Below are 11,637 nucleotides of genomic sequence, written 5' to 3' on the forward strand. Positions count from 1 at the left end.
GCCACCCAGGCGCCCCTAGCTATGTTGTTTTAGAATGTATATGTATACAATGAAATCAAACGAGACACAAGGGAATGATTAACACAAAGTCAGGATAGTGCTTGTATCTGGGAGGGGAGAAGGATGCAATTGCAGACACATAAGAAGCTTCTCAACCCCTAGTAAATGTTCTATTTCTTAACCTTCCTGGATCTTACTACATGTTTCACCTCTTAACCCTGAGGTGGCTACATCAATACTCACTCTATTATTACTCTTTATATCATACACTTTTTATAATTTATTCCACAAACTGAAAGAAATCCCATCACTTCCGTGTTCAGATTCCAGGCTCAATGAAAAGAATTTTGGTAATGATTTGACTCTGAAGTAATAAACTGACATGCTAATTTTATTTTTTTGCAACAGTACTCATAAACTAATGAATGTTTAATTGACTTGATGACTATGTCCTTATATATAAAATTAAATTGGTCTTTAAGTAAATCCTCTGGGAGTCAGCACATCCTCTGCAAATAACCAAACTGAGTCTCAGAATCAGGATTTTCTCGATGCTTCAATTTCATGCCATATTGCAGCTTCAATTTTTGAAGTGTCATATTCCCTCATCATATCAAACTCAAGCCACGGCTGACTCCACTTCTGAGCTTCTTTCATTTGCTCTTCAGTCAAACAAAGATCAAATCTGATTCCTTTAATATTAAATTTTGGACGTTCCCAGCGTTTGGACCAGGGCTTAGGCTTCATTTTTACTTTCAGCTGCAGATGATATTAAAAAAAAAAAAAAAAAAAAAAAGAAAGAAAGAGAAAGAAAGAAGGAATTTGTTTAGTAGCAAGCAAAATTCTTCTAAAAGTTTTCATTAAGGTGACTCTTTCTTACTCTATATAGAAATTTCAGTTCTACAAATACAACTCATACCTGATTAACAGGAACGTCGTGGCTAGTTTCTTGTACGACTGGCTTCATATTCATATCAAAAGTGCTATATTCAGGAAGGGCATCTCGTAAGTATAGCAAACTATCGTCCAGCCGTTTCTCTAATTTGACCACTTGGATCTCTTGGATTCGAGGATTATAAAGTTCAAAGCAAATCTCAACACCTAAACAGAGAAAACATATTCTTACAATCTGAACCCAGACGCCTGTATACGCCTTATACAACAGTAAAAACTATTTTATAATGGAACTAGCACAGGGTTTTGCACATAGGACATGTGACATAAATTTGTAATTTTTAAGATAAAGATTACCGAAAGAAAAAGAAATAAATTAAAGTCCATGTAGATTAAAAAGTGAAAAAAATCTGAGTTAGAATGATAGTCTAAAGAAAAATGTCTTCTATAAATACAGTCACACATCTCTTCACTTCTGGTACTATTTTTTTTTTTTTCAAATCCTTTTTTATTTATTGGTCTGGCCCAAAAAGATCTTAAGAGACCACGATAACAGTGTTAAAATTGTTTAGGGTCTAGTATCAGAAGAGGGATTAGATCCTGAGAATGTTTTCTTCATCTCCTTTTCTTTTTAGTTTTTAAATATACATCCAAGTTAGTTAGCATATAGTGCAATAATGATTTCAGAAGTAGATTCCAGTGACTCATCCCCTATGTGTAACACCCAGTGCTCACCCCAACAAGTGTCTTCCTTAATGCCTCTTACCCATTTAGCCCATCCCCACACTCTTCACTTCTGATACTATTAACCTGGAGAAAATTTGAGTAAATTCTTCACTGTCACATTTTTGTTTGTTTCCCAACTACTTATAAAACTTGATCTCCTACATTAAGGGCAACAGGAGTAATGATGCAAAGAGTTAATACGTTTTTAAGTTCTAACTTTGGTTTAGAATTCCCTCCTAAGGATGGCCTAAGTTTATTTATTTATTTTTTAATCCAGATCAGTTCCTTTTTAAATTTTTTTTTATATTAGAGAGAGAGAAAGTGCACAAGTGAGGGAGAGAGGCAGAGGGAGAATCTTAAGCAGGCTCCACACTCAGTGCAAAGCCCAATGCAGGGCTCAGTCCCATGACCCTGGAATCATGACCTGAGCCAAAATCAAGAGTCGGACACTCAAACGACTGAGCCACCCAGGCATCCCAGGATGGCCTAGGTTTTAAAACACGCTGGGGCTCAGGGCACCTGGGTGGCTTAGTTGGTTAAGCGTCCGACTTCAGCTCAGGTCATCATCTCACAGTTCATGGGTTTGAGCCCTGTGTCGGGCCCTGTGCTGACAGCTCAGAGCCTAGAGCCTGCTTCAGATTCTGTGTCTCCCTCTCTCTCTGCCTCCCCTCCACTCACACTCTCTCTCTCAAAAATAAATAATAAAACACTAAAAAAAAAAACATACTGGGGCTCTCCATATGAAGCAAGCTAGGAACAGCATTGCTGTTTCAAGATGCTACAAGTAATAGTTTAAGATACATCCTCTGTTAGCACCAAACACTTAAGGGAAAGAGTATATTCTGAGGTTTCCTGAAATAATCCCAAGAGAAATACAAATATGTATGAACAACATTAACATCCACTATTTAATACCAGGATTTAATCCATTATTTCCTATATACCTATTGTGTTCCAAGTACTGATCTAGGGACTGTGCCTATAGTGAACTCAAAATAGATCAAATCCTTCTCCTCTCATAGAGCTTATATTCTAGTGGATGACAATAAATAGACACACCAAAATTTCATTTACAATTCATAATTTAAGGTAATTTCATATAGTCAATATAAACAGAGTAATAATACTGTGGCTGGGGAATAAATAGTATATGAATAGCATAGCCAGGGAAAGCCTCTCTAAAAACACAATTTAGACTGACACTACAAATAGCCAAGAGTGCTCAAGGCAGAAAGAACAGCAAATGCAAAGGCCCTGGGGTCTTAACAAACTTGCTATATTGGGGGGAAAAACAAAACAAAACAGAAAAAGGTCTTTTTGGCTGGAGCACATTAAGTCAGTGGGCCAGGAAAGTTAACCAGGGATACAGCATAGCTGCAGGCAGGAAGGAGGCAGGGCGGCATGGACACGAGTGGTGGCCATGGAGACGGAGAACCAAACAGAACTGGAATATATTTTTTGGAGATTAAGCCAAGAAAACTTGACTGACTGGATATATGAAGAGAATAATTAAAAATAGCTCCTGAATTTTTGATTAAGTAAGTATGTACGCAGTGGTGCCACTTATGGACACAGAAAAAACCAAGAGGAACACACTGTGAGGAAAACAATCCTATTCTGAGCTTGTCGTATGCTTAAAAGATATCCACCCGGAAATGTCAAAGAGGTAGTTGTATGTACAAATCCGGAACCTGGACAGGGTCAGTCCTTGAGATCTAAATTTGGGAGTTCTCGGGGTGCCTGGGTGGCTCAGTCGGTTAAGCGTCTGACTTCAGCTCAGGTCATGATCTCACGCTCGTGGGTTCAAGCCCCACGTCGAGCTCTGTGCTGACAGTGCAGAGCCTGGAGCCTGCTTCGGATCTGTGTCTCCCTCTCTCTGCCCCTCCCCTGCTCATGCTCTGTCTCTCTCTCTCAAAAATAAACATTAAAAAAAAAATTCTTTTTTTTAATTTGGAAATTCTCATCATATGGATGGTATTTAAAGCCACTGGACTAGAAAAAAAACCAAAGAAAGGAGTATCGATGGGGAAGGTTGAAACAGGTTGTAACAGTCAAAAGTACCTTAGAGGAGGGCAACAGGGAGTGAACATTTTTGGAGTATTCAGTGTTCAGTACTTCATGTAGAAGATCACCCACAACGGACCACAACACTAAGGCAGAAACTATTATATCTCAGTTTTAAGAAAGAATATCAGGGGCGCCTGGGTGGCTCGGTTGTTTAAGCGGCCGACTTCAGCTCAGGTCATGATCTCGCGGTCTGTGAGTTCAAGCCCCAGGTCGGGCTCTGTGCTGACTGCTCAGAGCCTGGAGCCTGTTTCAGATTCTGTGTCTCCCTCTCTCTGACCCTCCCCTGTTCATGCTCTGTCTCTCTCTGTCTCAAAAATAAATAAACGTTAAAAAAAAAAAATTTTTTTTAAAAGAAAGAATATCAAACCAAGGTCCATCTCACACACCTATGATCATGGTTTTCTACTGCAAGGCTTCTCCAAACACATGATCTGATCGAAGGCACACATTTCTGCAACTTGTAAGCCCTGCTAAGCTCCGACATGCACGGCACCACAGGTCATTACAGGATGAGTCCCGCATCGGGCTCTCTGCTATCAGTGCACAGCCCACTTCAGATCCTCTGTCCCCCGATCTCTCTGCCTCTCCCCTGTTCAGGTACTTGCTCTCTCTCTCTCAAAAATAAATACACATTTTTAAAAAAAAGAAAAAAAGAAAATTTTACTGTTCTGCCATGTCGATTCATAATGTTTCTAGAATTTTGCCACTTGGGCCTCTGTCTTATTTATTAGGCATAACAAACAAGTTTTGCCTTTTTAAAAATTCCTCTAATTCTTATCAAACAACGATTATTGTGGTGACTATCATAATATAAAGCAAAATGGGGGCATTCATTCTAGGGAAAAGTGACTCATACAGACATCATTATGTTTGTCTTAAATGTTCTCATGGGTTATTGCCCCCTACACTGAATGTTCCCCACACTGTTAATAGTCACTTGTCTCCTCCTGTGATGCTGGCAGAGGTCGGAAAATCTGACAGTGGTCGTCCTGTGATGAAAGAAGCCCTCAAGGGAAAGCACAGCACTGACTGCTTACTCCGCAGCCTCCAGTCTCATCCCATTCTTAGGCCACGGGCCCAGGTCAGGCCTCGGAATCCCTTTCACTTTCAAGTTCCAGACGTTTTCTCCCGGCATGCAGAACACAAAATAGAACCTGAGATACCATTTTCCAGAAAATTAAACTAATGAAATGGAAGCTACCTTGTCCTTCGATAGTATTCCTAAGGATAAAAGTAGCTCCAAGGCCTGCTCCTGATCTCTGGATACAGATCCCTAGAAACCGGCTGGTTTTTCCGCTGGCATATGGGTCAGCTGTAGTAACACGAAGTATGCTTCCTACAAATTCAAAAGAGAAGTGAACTTTTACAAGACTTGCAGAAACACACAAACAGCATTTCTAGGTAACCTCCTAACTTCCTAAATATTTTAATATATTAGGAATAAGTATCTCATCTGGGCAAAACCCAGATCTGTGAAAAAAACTCTTCCCTATGTGAAAAAAACTAAGCCTGCCCACCACCAATAATGAAAGCGTGCGGCTCTTACTGACCAACGTAGAACTCTGGAATGTGGAGTATTTTTCTCCTCTCTAACATATCTTTTCTTTCCATCTGAAATTTCAGAGGATTTGTTCTTCCCCTTGGAGGAATAAATTCAGGACTCAAGAACCTGTGGAGAATATAAATAAAAAAAAAATTAAAGGCAAACTTAAAAATTAAAGATTATGATGTTGACATGTTTTATTCTTTCTTCCTAAGAAAAGTTGATTATTTATTTCTAAAACTGTTGTCGACGCTCAAGAAAATAGCTAACAATTCCTGAGTACTCACCTCGCATCCTGTTAAAGATTTACGACACACCGAGAGCATAAATTAGTCCTCACGACAATTAGGCGAGCATGCTGTCATCATCTCCTTTCACAGATGAAAATGAAGCTTGCAGAAGGTAAACTGACGTACTGTTATATTAGCTACGAACTAATCAAGTCAAGATTTAAACACAGGCATGTCTGTCAGATAACAAAGCCTATGGCCATAAACCACAAGCCTCACATCGAGTTGTGCGTGTTAAAATAAATTACACTGGATGGGCACTTGGGTGGCTCAGTCGGTTGAGTGTCCAACTTCGGCTCAGGTCGTGATCTCACGGTTTGTGAGTTGGAGCCCCGCGTCGGGCTCTGTGCTGACAGCTCAGAGCCTGGAGCCTGCTTCTGATTCTGTGTTTCCCTCTCTCTCTGCTCCTCCCCCATTCATGCTCTATCTTTCTCTCCTTCAAAAATAAATAAACACTAAAACAAAAATTTTTTTTGAATAAATTTAGTCTGGAAAAATACAAATATAAATCATTAACTATGACCTTAAAAATAATCTCCCTCTTCTCCTCTTTAACTTCTCTAACTTCTTCCTTCCTTTCTCCTTCCTTTCCTTCTTTTCACTCTTTTTAAATAGGCTTCACAACAATCACACAGCCCAAGGCAGGGTTTGAACTCACGACCCTGAGATCGAGACCTGAGCTGAGATCAAGAGTCAGACATTTAACTGACTGAGCCACCCAGGTACCCCTAAGCTAACCTCTTTAAAAGCATAAATGACATTACAGTGAAAAATCATGTCCCTATCACCCATCCTAAGAAATAAATGATCAATACAGTTGAAGCCCCAGTGCACCCTTCCCTCCCCCACAGTTAATTACTATGGGGTAATTCATTAAATTTGGTGATGATTCTTCCCATGAAGTTTCTTCCTTTTTCTGGTTCACCCCTTTCTCAGGAGCTTCCCAGGTATACTCTGAAACTGGGCCCCATACTCTAAGGACAAGGAGATACTGAAGAAAGAGGCAGGCCACTCAGGGTGGGTAGGTTACAGTTTTAGTAACAGCAAAGGGAATTCACATACAGGCTTGTCCTGGGTGGCAGCAAGACACCAAATCTTAAAAATTTACAAAGAGTGGCACAAAAACAGACACTCAGATCAATGGAACAGAATAGAGAACCCAGAAATGGACCACAAACGTATGGCCACCTAATCTTTGACAAACCAGGAAAGAATATCCAACAGAATAAAGACAGTCTCTTCAGCAAATGGTGCTGGGAAAACTGGACAGCGACATGCAGAAGAATGAAACTGGACCACTTTCTTACATCATACACAAAAATAAACTCAAAATGGATGAAAGACCTAAATGTAAGACAGGAAGCCATCAAAATCCTAGAGGAGAAAGCAGGCAAAAACTCTTTGACCTCTGCTGCAGCAACTTCTTACTCAACATGTCTCTGGAGGCAAGGGAAACAAAAGTAAAAATGAACTATTGGGACCTCATCAAAATAAAAAGCTTCTGCACAGCGAAGGAAACAATCAACAAAACTAAAAGGCAACCGACAGAATGGGAGAAGATATTTGCAAACGACATATAAGATAAAGGGTTAGTATCCAAAATCTGTAAAGAACTTACCAAACTCAACACCCAAAAAACAAATAATCCAGTGAAGAAATGGGCAAAAGACAGGAAGAGACAGTTCTCCAAAGAAGACATCCAGATGGCCAAGAAACACATGAAAAAATGCTCAACCTCACTCATCATCAGGGAAATACAAATCAAAACCACAATGAGATACCACCTCACACTTGTTAGAATGGCTAACATTAACAACTCAGGCAACAACAGATGTTGATGAGGATGTGGAGAAAGAGGATCTCTTTTGCACTGCTGGTGGGAATGCAAACTGGTGCAGCCACTCTGGAAAACAGTATGGAGGTTCCTTCAAATAGTTAAAAACAGAACCACCCTACGACCCAGCAATTGCACTACTAGGCATTTATTCACGGGATACAGGTATGCTGTTTCGAAGGGACACATGCACCCCCATGTTTATAGCAGCACTATCAATAATAGCCCAAATGTCCATCGATTGATGAATGGATAAAGAAGATGTGGTATATATATATATATATATACAATGGAGTATTACCCTGCATCAAAAAGAATGAAATCTTACCATTTGCAACTATGTGGATGGAACTAGAGGGTATTATGCTAAGCAAAATCAGTCAGAGAAAGACAAATATCATGACTTCACTCATATGAGGACTTTAAGATAGAAAACACATGAACATAAGGGAAGGGAAGCAAAAATAATATAAAAACAGGGAGGGGGACAAAACTAAGAGACTCTTAAATATGGAGAACAAACAGAGGGTTACTGGAGGGGTTGTGGGAGGGGGGATGGGCTAAATGGGTAAGGGGAACTAAGGAATCTACTCCTGAAATCATTGTTGCACTATATGCGAATTTGGATGTAAATTTAAAAAAATAAAATGAGATAATTAAAAAAAAATTTACAAAGAGGCCCTAAGTGGTCTCAGTCACATACACTATGTAGGTATTTTCAATACCACATCATCATCTCGAGGCTATGTCTTTGGAGCAGCCTCTAGGAGCAGAAAAGGCAAGCAGAACCCACATTCCAAAGACAAGGGAAGGGGTGAGGAGCCGGGGTTCAGCCCATGGGTCAATCAGCAGTCATGTCTTTTTGATGATGACCCCCAACACTCATTTCCTACTTTGAAACTTTTTAAGCCCACCAAAAAGTTGAAATAGTAATACAATGAATACCCATATACACACCACCTCGTTTCATCAACTGCCAACATTTTGACATATTTGCTTTATATATACATATAATTTTTTTCCTGAACTATTTGAAATGTCAAATAGCAAGGTATTTCATCTCAGAATACTTTAGAAAGCTTCTAAGAATAGGGATTTTCTGCTACATTTATCACAATACTTTTATGACACCTAAGAACTTCTGCAATAATTCAACAACAAAATCTAACATGTAGTTTGTATTTAAACATATCTGAACTAACAGTATCTAATTGTCCTGGAAAAGGCCTTTTGTTGCCCAATCCAAGCCACCATCAAGCCTCACACATTATATCTGGGTATTACTCGCTTTAGTTTCTTAAACTGCTACTATTCCCCATCTTTGTATTTTTAGAACACTGACTTTTCTGAAGAGTCCAAAAACCTACTGTCTTATACACCATCCCTGGATTCTGGAAATGTTTATTGTTTCCACATGCCTAGACCAAGGTTAAATATTTTGGGTAAAAATATTATAGAGGTGATCATCTTATCCTATCACATCACGAGGTATGTAATGTCAGCTTGTATGGCTATTGGGAAAGCCATAGATCTGATTTCTCTGTGGAGAATTTCCCTTGTACATTTTATACTTTACATATGCATGTATGTATGTAAAATGTACATACGCATTTTATACTTTACATTTGCATGTCTGAGCAATATAAAAATGCTATCATACTATATCAATTCTTCTGCAGGTTGTTTTTTCTCCACACATATTTATGAAGTTTATCCATGTCAGCTCCAGTTCATTTATTTTTCACTGCCGTATAATACTCCATTGTATAAATGCATTTGCCTATTCACCTACTGATGGCTATCGAGGCTACTTCTACATTTTTGTTTGTTATAAATACCTTTTGTGTTCATTTCTGTACACATTTCCTTGTACATATTACTTTAAGTTGTGTACCGACTGGGTGGAAAGGTATACACAACCTCAAAATTACTAAATTTTGTTCAACTGTTTCCCAAAGTAATTATACAATTTACATTCCCATTTAACTGAATCATAATAACTGTTGCCATTTACGAGAGATATTCCTTTCTCAACTTAAAAAAAAAAAGTTGTGTAAGGAAATGTTTTCTGAATCTCTACCTTCCATAAATTCAATGTTCAACTTAGAACAGGATATTTGCAATGTTAAACACACACACATACATAGGCATGCAGAGATAATCCAACCAACAAGGAATAGCCAAATCACACCAACTTTTTCCTGCTAAAATTGCCTTTTTAATAAGGTTGTTATACAACTAGGTTACCTAAACTTACAGATACCTCCAAAGTTGCCACCATTCATTTAAGTGAACCAGGCTTTTAAACACACTGAGTTTTATTTATTTATTTATTTTTAAGTTTATTTATTTTTGAGAGAGAGAGGGAGAGAGAATATGAATGAATATGCCCGCAAGCAGGGGAGAGGCAGAGGCAGGGAGAGAGTGAATCCCAAGCAGGCTCTGAGCTATCAGCTCAGAACCCAATGCTAGGCTGGATCTCACCAACCTTTAGATCATAACCTGGGTGGAACTCAAGAGTCCGCCGCTCAACGGACTGAGCCACCCAGAAGTCACTTAAGCACACTGTTTTTAAAAGCAAATTTAAGACACCAATTACCGGAAAATTTTATCACTGTATAGCATTTTCAGGAAACTAAAACACGTGTGTAGAGAAAGGAAAACAGGGTGAGCTCTGGCCAATCCATTTCTACCGAGGCAAGGAATGATCAGTTTCTCAAACAAGTAAAATACTATGTACTTGAGAGGAAAATTCTTGATACAATCTGAATGCTGAAGCAAAGAGCTTCAAATAGGGAGAATCCTTGCTTTTAGTTCTGATTTAATAAGGCTGCAGAGAAAGTTCAACGCTAGAAAAGGGGAAAAGGGGGGGAAGACAAACCTGAGGTGGTTGAGCTTTGCACACGAGCTCATGAATCCTGCACACAAGCTCGTGCAGTGGGGGTTCCACCTCTGCTTTAAAGGCTAGATCTCCAAAGTAAAGGCAGGTTCGCAAGCGCACAGACCCAAAAAGCGGGAACCGCGCGCCGGCCTGGGCCTCACCTCCTTTCCTGACGAGGGGGACCGCGCTTGTCCACAATGACCGGTTTCGGCGGCGGCTTGAACGCGCCCGGCTCCGAAGGTCCGGTGCTCTGCTGTCGGCCCGGCCCCAAGCGGGCCCCTGCAGTAGCGGACGACAGAGGTCAACAGAACTCGCCCTGAACTCCCGCGGAGCCCTGCAATCTCCCCCAACTCGCGGTCCCACGAGGGTTGCTCCTGACTTCTAGGCTTGCCTCCCTCGAGCCTCGCCCCGAGCTCCCTCTTCCCTCCGGCGTGCAAGCCCCGCTCCACTTACGCCAGGTGACGGAGGCTAGCGCAGGAAGCAGCCCCCTGGCGGCTCGAAAACTTCGAGACAGGTCCCTTGCGGCCCCGCAAGCCCCTGCAACGGAGGCCGCCATGTCTGCTCGCTAAGGTCAAGACTACAACTCCCAATAATCAGTGCGACGAGGTCTGGACTACTTGAGATAGGACGGCGGCTGCTATGGGACAAAGCAGCCAAAGGCTTTTTTGTTTTGGTTTTTCCTCTGTTCCTTTTCCTCTCCACTCCCCCCAATAACCCCCAACCCTGGCCTAAGTATTTTAGAGAAAGTATATATTTCTCTAGTTCCCCCACAGTGTGCCAAGTTTTACCCCTCCATAGGAACACTTTCCTCCCTCTGTGAATCAATTCTATCTTCACTTTCTCAGGCTTCGCTACAGCAAAACCCCGGTATAGGCTCTTATCCTTACTAGGTACTTTCCATTAGCACCTCTGATACTATTTGCAATTCTATTTTTAATTTAATTTAATTTAGTTTAATTTAATTTAATTTAATTTAGAATTACTTGTGTAATTATTGGATAATTGTCTAGCGCGGAAAGTGCATGGACGAGGTGATGTTTGCTCACCATTTTATCCCAGCACCTACCAGTTATCTGGCCCTCACTCTTTGTTGAATGCAAGAAAAAGAAAAGAAAATAGTTCCTGATGCAGTTGGCACAGGGTCCCTGAGACTCCAGAGAGCATGCTAAAATTGACTTTGGGCTGGGTAATGTGGCTGGGATAGGTGGCAGAAATGAAACTCAAAAGGGTAGGTTATAAGTCTTGCTGAGAAATTTGGAATTTGTACCCTTGACAATGGTGAGCCACTGGAAGGATTTCACACTCAGAGTAATGTGATTATTAATTACTTATTGGTCATTCCAGTAGAATTAATGTCCCAAAGCATCTCAGACTCACCATGTTCATGTTGAATGCATTACGT

The 11,637-nt window shown here is 40.4% G+C and overlaps 1 protein-coding gene across 1 annotated transcript; it reads right to left on the reverse strand.

The window, feature by feature from the left end:
- Positions 1-370: 370 nt before the first annotated feature.
- Positions 371-10,824, reverse strand: MRPL19 (mitochondrial ribosomal protein L19). The gene is made up of 6 exons (XM_040458398.1): positions 10,689-10,824; positions 10,397-10,514; positions 5,238-5,356; positions 4,889-5,023; positions 920-1,101; positions 371-759 (listed from the first exon to the last, which is right to left on the reverse strand). The coding sequence occupies exons 1-6, from the start codon at positions 10,789-10,791 to the stop codon at positions 538-540; spliced, it is 879 nt and encodes a 292-aa protein (XP_040314332.1). The 5' UTR covers positions 10,792-10,824; the 3' UTR covers positions 371-537.
- Between the last annotated feature and the right edge of the window lie 813 nt (positions 10,825-11,637).

This window comes from Herpailurus yagouaroundi, unplaced genomic scaffold (genome assembly GCF_014898765.1).
Source record: "Herpailurus yagouaroundi ecotype Mexico unplaced genomic scaffold, PumYag 221, whole genome shotgun sequence".
NCBI classification, from domain to species: Eukaryota; Metazoa; Chordata; class Mammalia; order Carnivora; family Felidae; genus Herpailurus; species Herpailurus yagouaroundi.